This window comes from Populus alba, chromosome 18 (genome assembly GCF_005239225.2).
Source record: "Populus alba chromosome 18, ASM523922v2, whole genome shotgun sequence".
In the NCBI taxonomy this organism is placed as follows: domain Eukaryota; kingdom Viridiplantae; phylum Streptophyta; class Magnoliopsida; order Malpighiales; family Salicaceae; genus Populus; species Populus alba.
In genome coordinates this window covers 8668382-8691533 of record NC_133301.1, presented here as the reverse complement: position 1 = coordinate 8691533, position 23152 = coordinate 8668382, and the positions used below count along the sequence as shown (strand labels likewise).

Here is a 23152-nt window from a genome sequence, read left to right as displayed (position 1 = left end):
ATTTTTTAATATTAATATATTAAAATTATATAAAAAAATAAAAATACATCATTTTAATATTTTTTTCAATTACAAAACAACTTAAAAAGCATTTACAAAAGGGTTGATTGATCAAAATAAATGCTTATTTAGAAATATGATAAAAAGTGCGTTTTAAAATACTTTTTTGTATGAAAAAGTATTAAAATAATATTTTTTATTTTTTTAATTTTTTTTAATATTAACACATCTAAATAATAATAAAATATAAAAAATAATTTAAAATAAAAAAATAAAAAAAATAAGTTCAATTGCAACGCCAAAAAAGAAAAAACCCTAAACCCGCCTAGAAGCCTTTACCAGGACAGCAACTAGGCAACTTAACTACTGTTTTCTTTTTTCCTTTAAAAAATCAGGAGGCAACAAGAAGACCTAGAACGTAGTAGCGAGGCCTCCTCTTGTATAACGACGTTGCCCTAAATATACACTCCCTAAAAAACGGTGTGCACCTAGCGAGAAGAATATCAATTTTATGGGGAGCCACCAGAAGGGAGAGCGTGGAGGCAGCAGCAATGGAAGCGGAGGAGGAGCTGTGGTGGTGGACAAGGGTGTCGATTTCGCACAATATTTCTGCACCTACGCGTTTCTTTATCACCAGAAAGAAATGCTCTCTGATAGAGTCCGTATGGACGCATACTTCAACGCTATTTTCGAGAACAAGCACCATTTCAAGGGAAAGGTACCTCCTTTATTTCTCTCTCTTTTTTTTTTAATTTAAATTTTATTTTCAGGCATATTTTGTATGCAAGTAACTTTAGCGAAATACATTGGAATTTGGGTTCTTAAATGTTTAGAAGAAGAACAATAACTAAAACCACGTTTGAGTCAAAATCACTGAGTTATTGTAAGTTACTTTCTCAGCAGACCTTCTAAGATTAAGCGGAATTCAAGTCTAAATCAATAATAAAAAGTTGCCACAATTTATTTATTTATTCTTTCTTTTTCTCAAAGCATAATGTCAATTTGAATCTCTAAGTAATTATTGTTTAAGTCAATATATAATCTTTCAACCCAACAAGTTCTTAAGTGACATGTGGTCCGGTGAACCTTTTTGCATAGACGGTGTTGGATGTGGGAGCAGGGAGTGGCATTCTTGCAATGTGGTCAGCACAAGCAGGTGCTCGAAAGGTCTATGCAGTTGAGGCTACTACGATGTCAGGACATGCGCAGGCTCTAGTCAAAGCGAATAATCTTCAAGATGTAGTTGAAGTACTTGAGGGTTCCATGGAGGATATCACCCTGCCAGAGCAAGGTTTGAAACTTGTTTTCTGATTTTAGTTCCTTTTTCACTTTTACTGGTTTAAGTACAAACTTTCTTTTGCCATTGATATACCTCTACAGGTTAAGGTGTTTGTTTTGTTGATTTTGAACTTTTGTTTTGATGGATGTTGGCAGTTGATGTAATTATCTCAGAGTGGATGGGGTACTTCCTTCTTCGTGAATCCATGTTTGATTCAGTGATATGTGCTCGTGACCGCTGGTTGAAGCCCGGTGGAGTCATGTAAGCAATTCACATTACTATGTTACATTGTATGGTTGCATTAGATTTTCATTTCATTTACTTTTCTCATTCTAGTTGCTGCTAGTTTGGCTGCTCCTGTTATGCCTTTTCTGCTCGCAAATGCTAATGCTGTAATTGGTTTATGTGTCAACAATTTTCATTCTGAGCCCCATTTTAGTCTAAAAATTATGACCACACATCTAATTCTTGTAATTTTGCAGGTATCCAAGTCATGCTCGCATGTGGATGGCACCCATCAGGTCAGGATTGGGAGATCAAAAAAAGAGTGATTATGATGGATCGATGAATGATTGGCATGCTTTTATGGAAGACACTAAAGAATACTATGGTGTTGATATGAGTGTTTTAACAAAGCCTTTCTCAGAGGAGCAAATGAAATATTATCTCCAGGTTAGTTCTGGATTTTAGTCATGTATTGTGTTAATAGTTTTGAATATATTGATTACAGCCTGCCTACTCTTTCTTTTTTTCTTTTTCTTAATGCCAGTGCTGTTTCATATATTTGTTATGGATAAACTCATGCAACCATTAATTGCTAATTCAGTGACACTTCAATGAGGCTCTACTGATTATGTTACTGTTATTTCTTTGTACAAAAAATTTGGCTGCTCAAAGGATATATTCAGGTTGCACCGTGTTTCATATATAATCTGGATAACAATGTGTGTAATGAAATTTATAATTCAGCATGGAGCATGTGAGAATCATCTATTGAACACTGAATCATGAGTCACATGTTACTATGAATGCTTAAATTATTATGTATTCGGGTATATTTCATCTGAGCTGTCAATTGTACGGAAATAGAGAAAGCTATCTAGTTCTTTGGTCTCCATTCTGTATGAAAAGTAGCCATTTTTCTTCACCATTCTCTGCAGTTTTAAAGAACATACTAAGTAATTTCTGCAGACATCATTGTGGCAAAACCTTCATCCACATCAAGTCATTGGGACAGCTGCCATTATAAAGGAGATTGATTGTTTAACTGCCACGGTGAATGACATTCTCAAAGTCAAGTCGGACTTCCTATCGTCAATCACTTTAGAAAACACAAGGCTCTGCGGATTTGGTGGATGGTTTGATGTCCATTTTCGAGTAAGTGGATCATCACTATCCTTTTTTAGTCTTTCATTCCAGTTCTCTACAGTGTGTATTATATAAACTACTTTTCCCAATCTTCCATATAACTTTTTTGTTTATTTTTTTTGTTTTTTTGATATTGGATCACTAGGGAAGCAAGGTTAATCCGGCACAGCTGGAGATTGAGTTGACAACAGCTCCTAGTGTAGATAATAGCACGCATTGGGGTCAGCAGGTCTGTATCACCAAAAACATCATGATATTGTGCAATTTAGTAGAAACATATAGGGGCTGTTTAGAAGGGGAAAATTTATTTCATTTACATCTCCAATTTTATCTTCCATTTCCAGTTTTCTTTGGAAAATCAGAAAACATGTTCTAATTAGTTGTTTTCTATCTACAACACGGACTATATTGAACACAGTTGAAACCTGAAGGACTAAACTGTAAATATGCCATCTTCAACCTTCATCAGCTTGCGCTAACTCTGTCCCTTACTGTAAAATTTTTGGGTCATTTTAGCCCCGCTTGGTAACCTGAAATTGACCTCCATTTTAATCATGGCTTCATTAATTTCTCATACAATAAAATTAATAAAATGTGAATTATATTAACAATAAATTAAAACAATTGGGAAAGGTATTGTAGCAATGATCAATACTTTCCCCACTTTGGCCCTACAAAAAACATCCACTAAACTGACAATTAAAGGGTAATTCAGTCTTTTTATAGGGACAATAGCCAATGAAAAATTGATTAGTGACAAACTTGACTTTTGACTTCTATTATAAATAGGTAAATGACTTCATTAGCCTTACATGTAAAAGCATCAACCTACATCAACCTACATCAAGGATCCATATAGATATTTTCATTTTCTAAGTACAATTAAATTACTAAATTGCCCTATAAAGAAACAAAAATAAAGCTTCTTTCCATGATGCTTTTTCATCTTTTCATCTGTAACTTATTTTTGTTATAATCAAGTTAGTTTAGGGGTAAATTGATCTTTTACAAATATAAAATATTAATAGAAAGAAAAATAGTTGGCTAAAGTTTCGGAGTGACCTACCTCTTATATTTCATATGCAATTTAGTTTTTTTTTTTTTTTAATTGCTATTTAATTAAATTTTTATCTTTTTTTAAATTGATTGTATTTTCAATTTTATCCCAAATCTTTAGGTTTCATTTGATTTTTATATCAAATTTGGTTCTTATTTTTTTTGATATTTTTAAATCCTTTCACCAATTAAATTTTATTTCAATTTCATTCTTTATCATTTGATTTGATTTTTTTTTTTCTTTTTGAATTTGAAAAAATATTTGAGTTAGAAAATATTTGGAGAATGCCTATTCCAAATAGGCTTTGCAGGGTAGATAAATTTGAAAACATGTCCAACATGTTTTCCAACTCAATGCTTTATTGTAAAATAGTTTGTAGCAGGTTTATGGTGAGTTTTCTCGGTCAACCAAACAGCATCACTAGTTTTTATGTGTTTCTTAGTGGTTAATGTGGTGCATTGAAATTGTATGGAGAAGAAAAATGAATGCCAGAAGTCATGAGCTTCAAACTAATTCGAGGTTATTTATCACCATGGAACTTTTCTGAAGAGTGCATGAGACATGGATGTCTGCCCTAATCAATTGATTCATTGTGATGTTCTTGTGTTAATCTTTTTGGTGTACTAGCAGCAACAGGTCACTTCTTTAGTTGCATTATCGTTCTAATTTTTTGTCGGTGCTTATGGTCAGGTTTTCCTCTTGCATCCTCCTGTACATGTCAGTGAAGGGGATGCTATAAGTGTATCCTTCACCATGGATCGTTCAAAGGAAAATCACAGATTAATGGAGGTTGAGCTTGGCTGTGAGATCAAACAGTCCTCCAGCAAACAGCTGCCTCCTTTCAGAAACAAGTTCTACATAGAGTGAGGAAGGAAATAGCGGCTATCATGGAAGCCTTGATACCATGAAAATGGTACATCTTATAGCTTCCAAATTGTCAAAACTAATTGTTACCAAGACCCGAAAGTCACATATTGGTATAATTTTGTTTAAATATGGTTTTGCGTGCTCAATTTTGATCCTTGTTTCAGAAAGGGTTGCAAGGAATTTTCTGACATGCATGCAACTAAGAACTCTTGACGGCGAGCTCTGTTGCTCGGTGTCTTCATGCTCTCTTGTCTTTTTAGTTTACTTGGAAGTTGCTCAGCATTCTATTTTATTCGGAAAACATCTCAAAATGATAGGATTTCTGGTTGTTGGCTGCTACATTCTGCCATATGAAGCTGGGAGATAAATTAGATGTTTCAGAAGTGGTAATCATCCTAAAGCTTCATTCGATAAATAAGCTATTAGCTTTTTTAGCATTGTGCTCATCTTTTGAGGATAAGTATTGATATCGCAAGCCACAGAGCAAGCGACTGAGCTTGTTCACCATTTGTCTTTACCTTGTAAAATGTCCAAAAACATGCAAATTTATTAGCGATTACTTTTTGAAACGAGGAAGAGATGTGTGTTTTCAGCTATTGGTTTCTGTGCAGAAGTCATGGAGGAGGGGAGAAAGAACACGAGCCGTGAGAGATTAGGTCCGCTTGTCTTTGCTATGCATGCCTAAAGGAAAGCATATCAATAATTAAAAATTAAAGTAAAATAATTAGGAAAAAAAAAAAAAAACCGAAGTCTAACATTGAAGTTACTGTATCACAAGACACGTTTTGCTATTCATTATTTGTAATAGTGTAATTACTGATTTGTTTTTAGAAAAAAAATAAAATCAACCAAGCTTTAAGGATTATATTGTCTTTTTATCATGGTGTAAATGTATTTTACTTATTGCACGAGGTTACATTTATTAATTGTTTTTAATGTATAATATAATTACAAATTTAGCCTTAAAATAAATAACTCTAAAGCTTTTGACTTGGGGATGTTTTTGTCCTTTTATTAATTTTTTTTTTGCAAGTTTATTTATTAATTTTTTTTTCATAATTTTTTCCTTCAAAATTAAATTTATTGATAATTGAGCTTCTGGATTAAACTCGGGTCCAGAATTTCACATGTTGTGAATTTTAAATATTAGATTTAGTTTAAAATGTTAGTCTAAGTTTACTTGTTTTTTTCTTTTTTTTTAGGCTGATTTTTTTATATATATATTTTCTATCTATTTTTGGAGGGTTATTATTATTACTTTTTTGTGATTTTATTCTATTGAATTAACCCTTTACAATTTTATTTTTTTTAATTTCATCCTGCTATTTTTTAACCTATTAAATTACAAATATTTTTTAATTTCATCTCTTATAATTTTTTTATTTTTTTAAATTTGATACTTATTCTTTTAATTTTTATTTATTCTATTTGGAATCGGTTTTAATTTTTTTTTCAAATCTCATTTTTTTCTCTCTCAATGTTTTTCTCATTCCTTTTGTTGTTGTTTTTTTGGTTTTTTCAAGTTTTACTTGTCAACATTTTCTTTTAGACTCGACCATGTGCTTTTTTTTTTAGTTTATATATATTATTTTTTACTTTTTTTATTGCTGTATTTTTATTTTCATATTATCTTAATTACTAATTGGACCCATGACTTAGAACTTGGATTGCTTTTTACACTAATATTTTTTTTTTATGTTCAGAATTTTTTTGGCAAAGCACAAGTAAGAAATCTAGTATTTGACTATTAAAATTATATGTGTGTGTATAAAGAATATGATCGAGTCTAAAAGCTAAATACTTTAGCATCTTTGAAAGAATTTTATGGAATCGATAATAGCATGTTCGTGTTTGGTATAATAGAGTTTATATTAGAATCTAATTTTTTTTTTATTGAGATAACAAGATAAATAAAAATGAGACAATCTCTAAATTTATAACAATTACTTATTTCGAATCTTGTGTTCTTTATTTGGCCAATTAACCATTATATTCCTTAAATTTATTCAATTATCTTTTTTTTCTAGATTGTTTTTCAATTTATTTAAATAATCCTCTTAGAAAATATATTTAAAATAGGTAGATATTATTAGTTGTAATTTATACATGTCAAAAATTAAGTAAATCTGAAACAACAACTAATGCTAATACAAGATTTAACTAAACATATTAAAAAACGAATAAAAGTAAATAACTGACAAAGACCTATAAGTTCAGGGTACAATACGAAAAAAAAGGGTGTTTTTTTCTTCTATAGTTTTTATTGCTAAATCGTATGTGGTGTAACTTCTATTATAAATTTAGGGTACAATACCTATATTAATTTTTTTTTAAAATTAATATATTTTTAATATTTTTAAATTATTTTGATATGCTGGTGTTAAAAATAATTTTTAAAAATTAAAAAAATATTATTTTAATATAATTTCAAATAAAAAATATTTTAAAAAATAATACTACTACATTTTTAATGGTATAAACCTGATGCTGACAATTGCTGTTTGATGCTTTGGGCCCAATCTTAAATATCATGTCTGAATTTTAAGCTAAGCCATCATCAGCCTCATCAGCCTGCGTAGTCCTAGAAGACAGTATCCTAATTGCAGAGGCAGGCTTAAATAGGGCACGGTTTCCGTAATCTGAAAAATAGAAATCAAAATCAAAATCAAAATCATGCCATAAATTGACCATAAAAATACAAACACATGGAAGTTGCATCTATACATGTTTAGTTTATATCTAACTTCGTGTTTGCCATTTGTTGTGGGATTGAATTATTTTTTATAAAAAAATAATATATATAAATGTTGCAAGCACATTTTGAAAAACAAAAATATTTTATGACTTGAATTATAGAATTGATTAAGCCAATTAAATTAATTTTATTTTAATAAGATAATAAAAAAAATGATAATAAATGAATCATTTTTTCTAAAACAATGATTACTATAACCTGCGGGAAAAATAATTTTCTAAAAAGAAATAAAAAATATAGCTCAATTCACAGTCTATTAAATACGACAAGATAAAATCAGTTAAAAAAAACCTAAACAAATCAGCTTTTGTCAACTTGAGTTAGCATGACAAACCTATAACCTTAATCGGGGCTGAGCCAACCCGAGAATTTGGCCAAACCCGATGCCCAAATCACGAGATCATAAAACCCATTAGAAATAAAGTAAGGAAAAATTATAAGGCCCACTTTTTCAAAATAAAACTTTCAACTCATGTTAAATTTTTAAATTTATAACCCAGGACATTAAACCTAAAGCACCTTATCTGGAAAAATCATGAAGCTCAATTCCTAATCAATCAAATATTGAATGCTAATTTCTTTAAAATTTTAATTATATAAAAGGATTCAAAGCAAAAAATAGCAATTAAATAAATAAAGATCAAAATTGAAATACAAAATAAATTTTATATTTGATTGAATGGTGAAATTACATACAAAAATCAATTTAATAAAGAACCAAGAAAAAAACAAAAGAATGAGGATTAAAATTGACATAAAAATTAAAAATAAATTTTGATTGAAGGATGAAATTTAAAAGAAAAATAAAAAAAATTTGAATTGAATAATAAAATTGAAAATAAATAAAACTTTTACAAAAGAGCCAAGAAAAGATATTAGAAATCAAAATAATGAGAATCAAATTGAAAAAAATAATATTATAATTTTGGATTGAAGGATGATATTGAAAACTAAAAAAACTTTTTCAAAAGAATCAAGAAAAAAATAAATAGAAATAAAAAAAATAAAAATTGAAGTTTAAATACCAACATAAAAAAGGGTCAATATATAATTTTCAGGGAGAAGAGATAAACTTGCTTTTAAATGTATTTTGATTTTATTTTTATATTTATCAAATATCAAATTATTCCTTGTCTAAAATGATAATAACAAAAATAAAACCATTATAAAAATATCAAATTATCTATTTTTTTTTCTTTCATGGGGTTATTTTATTGTGCTTTTGAAATGTAAAAAAAATTATTTGTTTTCAATAAATTTAATAATAATGTCTGGAAAGCCACTTTAAAAATTTTTAGTGTGAAAAGTGAAATCATAATTATACTATTTCAGTAAACGGTGTCGTCGTGATGAATATTTTTGTATGTTGTTTTAGCCTCGGTTAAAGTGGTGGTTTAGTTTAATGGGTTGTGTTAATACCTATTTTATTGTCGATCTATTCGGAGCATGCACATGGGCACTCCTCTCCCCTCTAGAAAAGTGCAAAACATTACACATGTAGCCTAGCCTAGCCTAGCCAAGCCTAGCCCAGCCTAGGGGGCTCTTGCATCATCTCGAAGCTGTAATCCTTCGAGCATTATTCTCCAACAAACCAAATAGAAACGAGGGAGGAACGGAGGGCGGCATGGCAATGTCACTAAAATCACCAGCATAGTGCCGACGTGTCATTCTCATTCCTTGCTCGGTGGGTGGACGCTCGCTTCCCTACATTTCTTTTATTTTCTTTTTATGAAACATTGCCCACTATAAATATTATAAATGTTTCTCTTTTCTCGAGATTTCATTAAGCTTCTCCATTAATTTCTTTCTTACAGGCACCCTACAATAATTTCAGCTGATTATTTTTGTGTTTTAAAAATATTTTAAAAAAAAATTAATTTTTTTATTTTTTTCTTCACTCTAAATTAATATATTTTTTTTATATTTTCAAATTATTTTGATGTGTTGATGTTAAAAATAATTTTTTTAAAATAAAAAAATATTATTTTAATTTATTTCCGAGTGAAAAACACTTTGAAAAGAAACTACAAATATATTTTCAAATAGAGACTTCACCTGCCATTGTCTCATTTGCCCCTCTTTTTTTATAAAGTTTGAAATTGAATTTCAACTTTTTCTTTGTTTAATTAGTTTTTGTTTTAAATTATTTTTAGATAATTTCAATATGTTGATATTAAAAATAAATTTTTAAAAAATAAAAAATATTATTATAATTTATTTTCAAATAAAAAATATTTTAAAAAATAACCAAAACCAAACTTCTAATCATCAACTACGATTATAGATTTTTTTGATATTTAGAACGGGATCCACCAAAATTGTCTCAATGGTGAACTTCAACTTTCATGTAAATGCTCCATCAACACTTCACCGGAAAGGAACAGCCAAGAGTCCCTGAAAGGGAAACACATTCTTAAAGAAAGAGTCCCTTTGACGCAACAAAATTGCCCTCTCCATTGTCCTTTTCTTGATCCTCTCTCTCATCAATATTATTATTATTACTGCTGCTATCCGACAGGCCTGGTCGGTCACTGGTCCTTATGTCGGAGAAGCAGCTCCTTGTCCAGATTTGATTAGGTGCTTGAAGGCGATGGCGTGGATCCCTCCTCTTCTTGCCGATTGAAGGCATTCATTCGTTAATAATACGAAACATGTTGCCGAAAGAGCGAGTTTTTATTTATTTATTTATTATTTGCTCCGAAAGCTATCTCATGTGATTTCTTACAGCTTGGATGTGGATTTTATGATGCCAGAGATCAATATAAATAATGAACGAATCATTACAAAATCAGAAATAATACCTTAGACTAGCCCTAATCTCTTAACACTATTTACATGTAAGATCGTCCTCGTCGTTGTTGTCCGAAGGACTAAGCATATCTAATTGGGATAATATTAATTTATGCTACTGCATGCTCCACAAAACTAATGATATCTTACCGATTTCAGAGGAAAATATAATTTTTTTTTATTTTTTTTTCTGAATGCATTAAGCCCACACGAGGATGCGTTCATAAAATCATTTAACAAAGAAACTTGGCATCATTAGTGCACAAGCTAACATGAATACATTCCTTACTGTCAAATAAAATAAAATCATCAAATTTTTAGAAATATAACTCAACTCATCATATGTTGAATTTGTTTTATAGAGATCATTAATTTAAATCTTATAAATTTCAAAACCACTAAAAACTTATATAATTATTAATTTTATAATCAATAAAATTAATTTGCTTTATAAAAATTAATTAATTTACATCTCATAAACTTTAAAACCATTAAAATCTTACATAATCATTAATTTTATAACCAATAAAATTAATTAAAATATATATATTTATATTAATCTTAAAATAAATCATCATTATCATCTAAATAACCAAATATATACCATACCAGGTAAGTGATCTCCAAGCAATAATTATGTGGCAGGTAAGAATAATCTGAGATCTGGGCCAGAGAGGAGAAGTGGCCTGTTCATGACACATGGAAATTGCCAATCATGCAAGAGACAGCAATTGCATTAATTTGGTATGGAACAGCTTCGACACTTGCCCATCAATTAAGGGTGTGAGGAAGCCAGCTCAATATTCATTGTAAGCGCACAAAACTAGGAGGCATGTGGGAAGAATGTAGTTAGTCGTATGTTATTTATTACATTTTCTTGTTTATATAAATATATTTATTTTTTAATATTCATCAAATATTTTAATAATAAATCTAATATTTTATTAATGAATTTAGAGAAAAGATAAAATTATTAAGATGAAATGTTTCGCAATAATAATAATAATAATAATTATGAGATTTTTATTATATCAGAGCATTATTTTTAAAATATTCATGGTCAATGTTTTATTAAAACTATATATTAATTAAAATTTTTGAGACTAGTATATATTATGTTATTTTTTTTATGAAAGGAAACAATTGTTATCCTGGATATATTGAGGTAGTATTTGGAATTGTGGTAGTAGTTTTTTTTCAAAGTATTTTTCGTTTAGAAATACATTAAAATAATGCTTATTTCATTTTATTTTTTAAAATTTATTTTTTACATGAACATATCAAAACATTTTTAAACTCATAAAAAATTAATTTACAGCGAAAAAAATTCAAGAATTTTGAAAAACATTTTTTGAACGTAAAAACAAACACACCCAAGTGCTAGCTCTAATTTAGAAGAGAGAGATTGTTAGGGAAATTTGAAAAACCTTATAAATTGATAACATATGAATTTACCCCTTGAATAGTATTCATATATTAATTCAAAATAATTTTAGAAATTAACTCAATCAAGTCCTTGATTTTCTAGGTCTAAAAATACAATCCATATATTAATTATATTCTAGTCCTTAATTTCTAAAATATATTGTAATCAAGTCACACTTAATTAAATCATCTTAGTTTAATTTTTAACTAATAGTTCTTAATGTGTGTGACTCATTAAATTCCTAATATGTTGGCTTAAATATAAATTATAAATAAAATTAAATAAATTAAATAATTTAATTTATTATCAATTCAAAAAATAATTAATTTATATTTGAAGATCAGGTGCATCGTTTAACAATGTGCCATGATACCCCAAATATTAGAAAAATCATTAGTGGTTTGACTTAACTTTTCAGTTACTGGTTTCTCAGTATAATTAATATCCTTTCATTAGTGATGTTCTGATTTAATATTAAAGTATGAAGTATATCTGCTATGTTAAATCATGTTTTTTCTCTACATAATAGTCATTGATCGTTTGAATAAGATTTGAAACCTCTTTTCAAATCTCATTCCACCTTTACCAAGTATTTTTTAGTCAATACTATATGAGAACAGATAAAATATTTTTTTTATTTCACACAGGGTGATGAATCCTCTCATGATCACTCAAGTATCTTGATATAGTTCATGCTATATCCAATGCTTACCCTTTCATTACCTCGATTAAGATAACATGTAACATGATCAAAGCATAACATTCTCTCTCTCTATATATATATAAGATAATTTAGTGATCTCAAGTCTAAGGATCACTTATACAACCATTATATGAGCATTTTCATAGACATAAGTGATCTCTTTATATGAAATTCTCATACAGGTCAATTCAATGTAAATGTTTTATGACAAACATTTACATATTAGTTTTAGGTATCCCTTATACTTCTGTTTATGAGAACAAGTGCTTCATTTTATAAAGGAAAGAATATCCAGTATTTAAGAGAGAATCGACCATTAATATTTAGAAACAATGCTTTAATGCAACAGAAATTTCATAATTAAAACAATTTTATAATTTCATTTGCAAAACATTTTTATCCTATGAACTTTATCTTTACTTGAGATTCATAAATCAAATATTAGATTCATTAATATGATATTATATGAATATTAAAGATAAATTAAGCATTTAATAATAATAAATGTATATTTATATGAATATAATAATACCACATGTAACCAACCAAATGACTACAAGGTATATTAAACTAACAAATTGCATATAGTATGCTTCTCTCCTAAGATACAACAATCATTAGAATATTTGGATGTTGCAAATATTTTCCAAACCTTTTAATCATTGTTTTTGCTCACTTAATTTAATAAAAAAAGATCCTAAATTATGTATGGAGATATATAAGAGATTAAGTAAAACAAGAAAGTATTTTTTAAGAATATCTTATGGTGAGAAAATTTTGCACTTTCATCCTAAATACACACACATACACACAATAAAGGTATTAACTATCAAATTATTTTAAAACAATTAAATTAATTAATTTAATCATAACGGCTAAGTCAATAAAATTTATTAATTATTAAAATTTTTTATCATTAATTATAATTTTATATCAAGATTATAACATTCCCTTACATGATTTATAGATATCCACAGGAATAATGGATAAAATAAAAATGAGCAATTAATGTTGTGTAATAAGTTTTAGGTACATTCGAGGTTTGAAACTATACTTACTGTTAATAAATCTTAACTTGAAGAACCATAGTAACTAAGATGTTTTGAACTAAGTTTAAATTGATTATACATGGTGATTTTAAGGTTTTATCAGTATTGTGTCTTTTTTGATCATGCACAGATATCTTGTCTTATAAGTGTTTTTAAATAGTTGTCTAAGTTCTGACAAATAGTGGTTGACATCGACAAGTTGGGTGTTCGTATATACAAGAGGGATGCTAGAATTGAAGAGATATGAAAAGGGGGTTGCTGCTAGGTTTTATAACAAATGAAAAAGGAGAAATAGAAGAATAAAGAATTGTCAGGTTTTAATTCATTTAAAATCACCAACAAAATTGCATCAAAAATCGCATTAGCTTTAGTAATGTGTTAAATGCACGATGAAATTTTAATTGATTTTTTTTTATTTTTATATTCTGTTGCTATTTTCAATGAAATTTACTAATAAAATATTTTTTGTTAGTGTTTTCATTGCTACCTATAAATTTTCTGGTAGTAATAGTTGATGTCATATCTGTTTTCTTTTTAATCTTTATTAGATTATAATTTATCTAGGATTTTAATAATGAATTTGAAATGGCCTTCTATATTATGTTTTTATTGAAGTTATTAGTGATATCGACCTTTTCTATGGATTGAATTCATTTCTAATTGGTTCCAAAAACGTTGTGAATATTATCTTGGTATACGTTTGTTGTATTATTTTGTATTATCTCAAAACAATTAATTTTAGATGGCCTTCTACATTATGTCTTTAATTGTTATCAACGTTATATATATAAATAGCATGAAAATTGTAGGTAGAGATTCTACACCGTCAAGAAAAATAAAAACTATGTTAATCTTAAACCATAGAATTTCTCAATTAAAAATCCACATTCAAGGAAATAATATAAAATCTCTCAATATTATTTTCAGTTTTGATTTTTTCTTAATAAGAACCTCATCAATATAAATAGCAATAAAAAAAATACCCTAGAGAAGGATAGATTAGCCAACTATAGCTATAGATAGGAAAAACAAAGATACTCCAAAAAAAAAAAAAAGTTATCAAAGAAACTCCCCTTTCAGTGTTATTTGTTTGTTATCACCTTTATTAAGAAAAAAAATATACACGAACTATCATGAAATAATGCGTTTGATTCTCATTCTACTAATATCCAAAAGAAAAAAAGGTTTTTACTTTGTTTTTATAGATAGAAACACTATAAAGCTAAGTGTACCTATCATAAAAGGAGGTCATAAAGACAAAATTAACTTAATTGCAGAGAAAAATAAGGATTTATTTGTTTGGAATTGTGGTTATGATTTAAAATATTTTTTATTTTGAAATATATTAAAATAATATATATTTTTTATTTTTTAAAAATTATTTTTAAAATTAATATATCAAAATGATCTGAAAATAAAAAAAATTAATTTTTAACAAAAAAAAATAAAAAAAATATATTTTTAAAGTTTTTAGAAATACAAGTTAGACGTTTATAAAAGGTTCTTCTAATAGATATTGTGGTGGTTTTCAAGGTTTACACGGGGTAGGGGAGCCTTCTCTACTTCCACATTGGTAGATGAAGGCATGGAAAATGTGCATTTGAAGGACTCAAGTAAGGTCTCTGTGGTTATGAGAGAGGTAAAATCTTCGTTGAAATGACTTTAGGAGAAAAAAAACCCTTTTACCTTTTGATGTACTTTTATGTGCCCTCATTCAAGCATTGATTTATCGTGGTCCATATACTTGACAATGAAAATGACAATGACAATGACAATGTAGTCTTTGATGACAATGTGGAAAGGGGTTATCTTGATGATGGGACATACTCAATGTTTTTTGAAAGTAAAAACATATAAAGGATCATCTATTTATTTTTCAGTTTTAAAAATATTTTTAAAAAAAATTAATTTTTTTAATATTTTTTTTTTACTTCTAATTAATATGTTTTTGGTGTTTGTAGATTATTTTGATGCATTAATATCAAAAATAATTTACAAAAAATAAAAAAAAATATTATTTTGATATATTTATGAGTGAAAAACACTTTAAAAAGCAATCACAACCACATTTTCAAACAAGAAATTTTTTTGAAATATGATATTATAGACTTCGACATGTTAATTCTTAAAAAACCAAGAAGTCATATAGTTTTTCATGAACAAACCAAGCACATTAAGATTGATTGTCATTTTACCCGTCATCATCTTAAGCATTAAACCATTACTTTGCTTTTTTTTTTTTTTTTTTTTTGTAGATTGCAGATTTTTTTATGAAGTCGTATTCTATTTTTTATTTTTGTTTTCTAGTAGACAAACTCTTAATTTTTGTAACTGCTGCATCACCAGTCTAAGAAAAAATATTAAAAAATATAAGTTATTTTGTTTTATTTATTAATAATATAATAGTATTCTTATTTTCTTTTCAGTTTAGTCTATATATAATTTCTTTGTATTTAGGTTAAATTTATTCCTTCAATAAAAAATCAATGAAACTCTAATCTCCTTCATTTTTATTTTTTTATATTTTTCTTTTTATTTATTTGGATTGTTTAACACTTGAAATATTACATAATAACCTAATATTCATATTACTTAAAAACTTATTTCTCTTTTATCCTAGATTCTTTGATATGATTGAACACAATACTAATATTGAATATTGCAGTGCATCATTTTTTGAGCATCTGTTTGCTATGAAGATCAAGGATAAAAGGATAATGTATAAATTGCATGAAATGTAACGATATTGATTATCTTGACGTTTCATAATGATATAAAGAGTTACAAATTTCTAGGTTGCAAGCGAGTGTATAGGAAGAAATTTAAACTGAATGGAAGGCTAAGATGATAAAAAAAAAAAAAAAAAACTAGAATGAAAGGTGATTTCCGTAGCCATAAATATATTTTATTATTCACTACAATAATGAAGTTACATATATGACTTTGGCAAAAAAATATAAAAATGATTTGTCTTGAACATGGATATTTTACTATGAAATCATATTGTTGTGTATTAGTCATTATTAATTTGTTTGGGATATTTTTATTTATTTAATATTTTAATAAAAAATAAAATAATCAAAATACTTCTAAAAGTAAAAAAACCGATAGTTCCAGTTACCTAGGGGTACTTATGTATTTTTATTTTTTTATACATAGTAGAATCATACATTATATTACTTGTTAACAATATTAGTAATAGTGATTTTAATCCTCATTATTTGAATTGATATTTTTTTATAAATTTTTTTGTATGATTGATTTTTTTTAAATTTTATTCTTTGATATTTAATTTATTGAGAATTGGACTTCATGATTTTTTTTTTAAATTGGGTGCTTCGGGTCTAATGATTTGGGTCAATAGTTTAAAAAGTGAACATATTTTTTTAAGAAAAAAACTTCATAATTCTTTTTATTTTTTATCGGATTATTTTAGTAATATAATATGAGCCATATGTTTGGCAGGATATCTCATGTTAGCTTAATCCTAAATAGCGTTGTTACATATTTGTCATACTTAATTTTTTTTTTAATCTTATTTCAATACTTGAACATCATTTTTGTTATAAAAAATTTAGTCCGACAGTAAATTACAAACATCAACTCAAAAGAGAGAGTGAAAGAAGAAGAAAAAGAGAGAATTAGGTAAAAAGAAAGAAAGAAAGAAAGAAAGAAAGAAAGAAAAAAGGGTCTTTATCTAACCAACTCTAGCTAGCCATGGCCGATTTCCTTTTTCCCTTAATTTTTGGTACATAAACTCATATCAAGCTCTTCATTGTTATTCATCTTACTTAACATCGACATCAACAAATAACAACACTCAAAACTCTTCTCTTTTTCCAATCAACAACAACAGTCAATCAATTTTGGCAAAGACACCTATCACCACCAACCACTTTACCGCCACAATAGACCATTTATAACCACTATCATCACCATTGTTAACCTCTACCAAAAATTTTTAAAGTGAGAAAGAGGAAGAAGAGAGAAAAACAAACCTTTCCTTGACCCGATCTCTTCCCTTAAGTAGCGATGAAGCTTACTGCCAATATAAGAAGAAAGAGGAAGGTGAGGCACATGTGATCTAGCACTTCACGTGACTCCCCCATTGTTTAAGTGTCAATTCATGTGCTCCTAGCCATACCATGTGCCATCACATGACTTTCACATGACACTACTGCCGAGTGTTGTTTCAAGTAGGAAGTACACAAATCATAACAAGTAATAAAGTGAATGAGTAAAAGGATTGTTCCACTAGGATTGAAAAATTATCAATAAGTATTAAAATTTATTAAATCAAGATCTAATTGACATATCGAAAAACAAACAACTAAATAAGTAGGTTGAAATCAAGATGAAACGATTATAGAATTTCTAATTTACTCTAACTAATCCTATGCAAAATTTCTAAATGAAATCGTCTTTTAAACTCGTTATTGTTCATAATCAGGTTTCACTACTTTATTCTTAAATTTTTCTCAAGCGTTGACAAATTATCTCAAGTCAATTTTTTGTATCTCTATGAAAATTCTAAAACTTCAAAACTCATTAGGAATGAAGAAACCCCAAAAGATTACACAAGTCTATATACATCTTTATGCCATGGATTTCTTATGGTATCTCACATATAGGATGAAATAATTATCACTTTTCAGTCTCAAATTGAATCCCAGAAGCGTAAATAATGATAAATCATTCACTCAAATTAAGTTACAAATGAAAAACTTAATAACTATTAATTAATGCAATGAAAAATATATTTGCATAATCATTATTGAGCTACATAGAAAATCTCAAAATAAAAAAGAATTATTTCGTAATCAAAATGAAAGAAATCATATGAGATATGTTTAACATTCATCACTTAAGAGTTTAGTAAATTGAAGGAATTGACTTCTTACAAATTGTCATCTCATGCTTAAATTGTTTTGTCCTTTTTGTCCTGTCAAGAGCCGCCTCCCACTTTATAGTCACCTAATAGCTATTATAAAGAATTTTTAAATCTTATACATATCCTTAAAAGGTAAGAAGCTCATTTATTTTTCTTCCATCTGTCAATAATGTTTTTCAACTTTTATCCTTAAGTTGCAAGCCAACTTTTGAGTACAAAACGTGTGAATTACAAATTGTATATTTAAAGGAAAATGTTTTCCTATCAAGTTAGCTTTCCAATGCATCTGGGCTTATATTTTTCTGACTTCTAAAATTCTAGATATAGGTAAAAAAACAAAGCTAAGTTTAGATTGCTGAAATTCTTGGACTGATTTGTACTTCATATTTTAGCTTATGTTTCAAGCTTCAAAATGACATGATTTACTTTTGAGTCCTTATAGGAATTGTAGGCCTAAGTTTTAGCTTTCTAGAAAGATAAAGATCAAAAAGCAAGTTATGTAGCTATAATTATGATCTAAAAACTAAATAGTGTTTTGGTTTGATTAGACTAGACCAATGAAGAATTGCTTTCTAGGTTTAGCCCATTATTTGCCTCTTCACATCATTGTAATTTCAACCTAATTTAGTTGTTAAATACCTAAAAATTATCATGAATTCCCAAGAATTAAAGAAATACAAAAGATACCTAAAGTTCTAGATAAATGAGTTAAAAACATATGAATCACTCTAAATCAAAACAATTTGAACTAAGAAAATATGTGAAATAAATTCCTTTATTAAATACCCCTAAACTTGAATGCTTGCTTATACTTAAGCAAAAAAAAAAAAAAAAACCCGTAAAAACAAAGGACAATAACAATATCTACGGTATATCATGGTTATTGTCCTTTGTTTTTACGGGTTTTTTTTTTTTGCTTATCACACCAAAAAAGTCTATCATGCAAGCATCCCACTTTAACTTACTATATAAACAATGACAAATAAAGAATAAAGCTAGGCATATCCTAAGAATATTCATACACAATTCTGAACTTAATCATATCATACAACCAACACAATTGAATCATGCATCAACTAATCCTACAATCACTCATTCTCACTATTACAAACAAGGTAACAAACTAAAAAAATATTTATTTATTTCTATTTCCTTTCAATCCTTTGGATTTTTAAGTTGCCACAAATACAAACATTTGTGATGAATACACCCGATTACTTAACAAGTCACATACTTTTGCATATTCATATTTCAAGTTGTCGTTTGATGTAAAAGTGAACATTTGTTATGAATACCCCTAATTACTAAGCAACTCAAAATATTGGAATAGATATAATTTTGTACAGATTTATTCATTCAATTGTCTAATCATTATCACTATATTTACTTAAACCTTGTTTAGGAGTAGTTCAAAAGGGATAATCATAAGAAAAACATAACAATCATAAGGAAATGTGTACTTCAATAGTTTTGAAGAAAACAAGTATTTTTAATCTTGCTTTATAAGATATTGCTTATTCTAAAAAAATAAATAAAAATCCAATGCTTAGTATAATGAAGAGCCTAAAATTGTAAAGTTGATCCTAAATGTCACGCTAGTACAAATGCAAGTTCACTCTTCGTATCTCTCATAAAAATAAAAAAATATATATTCAAACAAACATAGACAACACTAACATTCAATCTAACCAAATATTTACTACTCCAAACTTAAATTTTGCATTGTCCTCAATGTGAAAGGGAAGAGAAATAGAGTGCGAATACTTCTTTTTTTTTTTAGCAAGGCTAATCACCATAAAAGTTCATTTGCATTGAATACAAACTTGCATCCTGCTTGATTTTTTTCCAACCTACACAACATGATCAAAATAAAAAGGGGTTAAACTAAGTTTTTTTTTTTTTTTTTTTTTTATAACTTTTGGAATACTTGGGCTACCTCTCATTTAATGTTAGTTGTAATTAGTAGCTTTACTATTTCTTTCATCTGAATTAGATCAAGAATGATGTCACTTTTCTTACCGATAAGTTCCTTATTCACAAAGTGCTTCAAATATTGACCATTGAATGTAAATGTCCTTTTCTCATAATGAGTGACTTTGATTGCTATATGTGTAAAAAATTTAATAACCATAAATAGACCTGACCATCATGACTTAAGCTTTCCTAGAAACAGTTGACGTTATGAATTGAAAAGCAACATTTGTTGACCAAGTAAAAACTCATTTCTTGAGATGTACTTGTCATACTAAGCTATGGTCCTTTCCTTTTTTTTTTTTTTAATTCTTATAAGCTTAATTGCAAAACTCATCTAATTTAGCGGGCTGTAAGCAACATTTTTCTCCTCCAATTTAAAGATCCATGTTTAATCGCTTCATCGCCCAATAATCTTTATACTCAAGTTCTATAGGTAGACAACATCCTTTTCCAAAGACTAACTAAAATGGGGTCATTCCTAAATGTGTTTTAAATGCTATGTGGTAAGCCCATAATTCATCATCCAACTTTTTAGCCTAACCCTTTCTGGAACTGTTAACTGTTTTCTCTAGAATATGCTTTACCTTCCTATTTAATACTTCCTTTTCACCATTCATTTGAGGATGATAGGCCAATTCTTTTTGATGTTTAACTCCATATTTTGATAAAAAAGCTTGAATTATTTATTGTAAAAACAAGTTCCTCCATTATTAAAGATAACTCTTAGAGTTCTAAATCTAGTAAAAATATTCTTTTGAAGAAAAAGTTAGCACTGCTTTCTCATCAGTTGTAGGAGTTGTGATTGTTTTAATCCACTTTGATACATAATCCACTATTAAGAGAATTTATTTGTTATTTGATAAGCCACGTCAATCAGCAAGAGCCCTTAGGTCAAATCCCAAATATATGAGTTGAAGTTAAATGTGAATTGTTAGTTGCATGTGCCATGCAGGAAGATTAGAACGTGAATTATAAACTGCATATGCCATGTAGGAAGATTGGAACGTGAATAGTATATGCACGTGGCTTGCAGGTATGCAGAAGAGCGTTTATATGCAGGCGACGTGTATCTATGGTCACATAAAGAATGAAAAGATTATGTTAGGGAGGACTGGGTCACCTACAAGATTGGGTCATTTGCAGTTGCGAATTTTTCATCACTTTTATTTCAGTTTGTTATAGTTGTTATGCTTATTATTTCGTACGTGTTACATTCAGTTTTTATGTGGGTAATCTCAAATTGTGAGTTACTAGCTTTCCCTTTATTTCAGTTTCTTGTACCGGTTTTGTTTATTTAAAGCAACTGAAAATTATCGATAAAATCGCAATCAATCAGTATCTAAAATTTATGGTACTTTATCACTCAAAGAAAAACAAACATTTATTGTTGAATATTTGCTGGGGCTTATCATTATTGTAAATGAAGGAAAAGGTCTTATGAAGTCATTACCTCAAACATTATACAAATCCACCTTTAAAATATTTTGCAAAGGCATTTCATTATACCCAGAGATGTTCCCATTATATTAACATCTTTTACATGCGACAATAAAAGTATTTTCATCCTTGAATAAGGTTGGCCAATAAAACCTTGATTGAAGAACTTTAACAGTGATTTGGTTACCTCCAAAATGCCATCTACATTAAAGTGTATGACAATACTATAAAATATCTACCATCTCCTTTTTTAGATCACGTCACCTAATGATTTGATATGCACAATGCTTGTAGAGTATTGGTTCCTCCTAATAATAATGATTTACTTCTATGATAAATTTCTTATTTTAATTGGTATAAGAAATCTAGAGGAACGATCTTTCCTACAAGGAAATTGACTTAATCTGTATACTAAGAAGGAGACTTGTTAGAAAAACAAATAGCTAAAAGTTAATCATATAGAAAACCATTGTTTATAACCATGTGTTGGGAGTCAAGTTTCTCTAGCAGTTCTGGTAATTAAAGGTGATCCATTATAAGTTTTTCACTTCCTTTGTTGTCTTTAATTTCCATATCAAACTCTTATAATAGAAGAACCCAACGAATAAGTATTGGTTTGGCTTCCTTCTTAACAATAAGATGTTTGATTACAAAATAATCAGTATAGACTATTGCCTTATTTCTAATGAGATTTGGCCAAAACTTGTTAAAGGCAAAGACTATTGTCAGTAGGTCTATCCTAGTTATGGTATAGTTGAGTTAAACATCATTTAAGGTTTGACTAGCATAATAGATTGTGTGAAACTTGTAAAAGGCAAAAACCATTGCCCTAAGCCCTAATATTATACTAATTACATAATTACTTGCATTGCACATTAGTTCAAATAGTGATTTCTAATCTGGAGCTATAATAATTGAATCCAACACAAGCTTATCTCTAAGTAAATAAAAAAACCTTTTCACACTCTTCATATAAAAAGGATTTTCCTTTATTAAGAAGATGCAGAGAGGCTTGGAAATTTTAATAAAGTCTTTGATAAATCTTCTATAAAACCTTGCATGTCCAAGGAAACATCTGATTCCTTTTATTATTGTTTATGGTGGAAGCTTCTCTATCACTTTAATTTTAGCTTTATTTACTTCAATACCCTTAGATGAAATCCAATGTCCTCATACAATTTCTTATATTTTTTTGACCATGAAGTCACATTTTCCCTAATTCAATACCATGTTAGTTTCTTAATATATTTAAAAAACTAATGCCAACTTCTTAAAACAATCATTGAAAGAAACAGTGAACATAAAAAAATCATCCATGAAAATTTTAATAATCTTCTCCACCATATCCAAGAAGATTGCCACAAATAACTCTGAAAAGCGGTTGGTTCATTACAATGTTCAAAAAGCATTCTTTAAAACATAAAAGTACTATAAAGAAAAGTGAGATGGTTTTCTCTTGATCCTTCAATGTTATGACTATTTGATTATACCTTGAATAGCCATATAGAAAACAATAGTATTCATGTATGGCTAACCTATCCAACATTTGATCAATA

The 23152-nt window shown here is 28.1% G+C and overlaps 1 protein-coding gene across 1 annotated transcript; it reads left to right on the top strand.

Moving 5' to 3' along the window:
• Positions 1 to 341: 341 nt before the first annotated feature.
• On the top strand, positions 342 to 4717 carry LOC118054183 (protein arginine N-methyltransferase PRMT10). The gene is made up of 7 exons (XM_035065668.2): positions 342 to 718; positions 1099 to 1291; positions 1435 to 1540; positions 1762 to 1951; positions 2471 to 2656; positions 2793 to 2876; positions 4395 to 4717. Exons 1-7 carry the CDS (start codon positions 512 to 514, stop codon positions 4569 to 4571), a joined length of 1143 nt encoding a protein of 380 aa, XP_034921559.1. The 5' UTR covers positions 342 to 511; the 3' UTR covers positions 4572 to 4717.
• Positions 4718 to 23152: the final 18435 nt, after the last annotated feature.

Bases quoted from the DNA above. Each gene is read 5' to 3' on its own strand.
- LOC118054183 (XM_035065668.2), top strand. From the start codon at position 512: ATGGGGAGCCACCAGAAGGGAGAGCGTGGAGGCAGCAGCAATGGAAGC. The intron at 2,657-2,792 runs GTAAGTGGATCA...TTGGATCACTAG, and splicing joins GGTTTGATGTCCATTTTCGA to GGAAGCAAGGTTAATCCGGC. The intron at 2,877-4,394 runs GTCTGTATCACC...GCTTATGGTCAG, and splicing joins GCACGCATTGGGGTCAGCAG to GTTTTCCTCTTGCATCCTCC.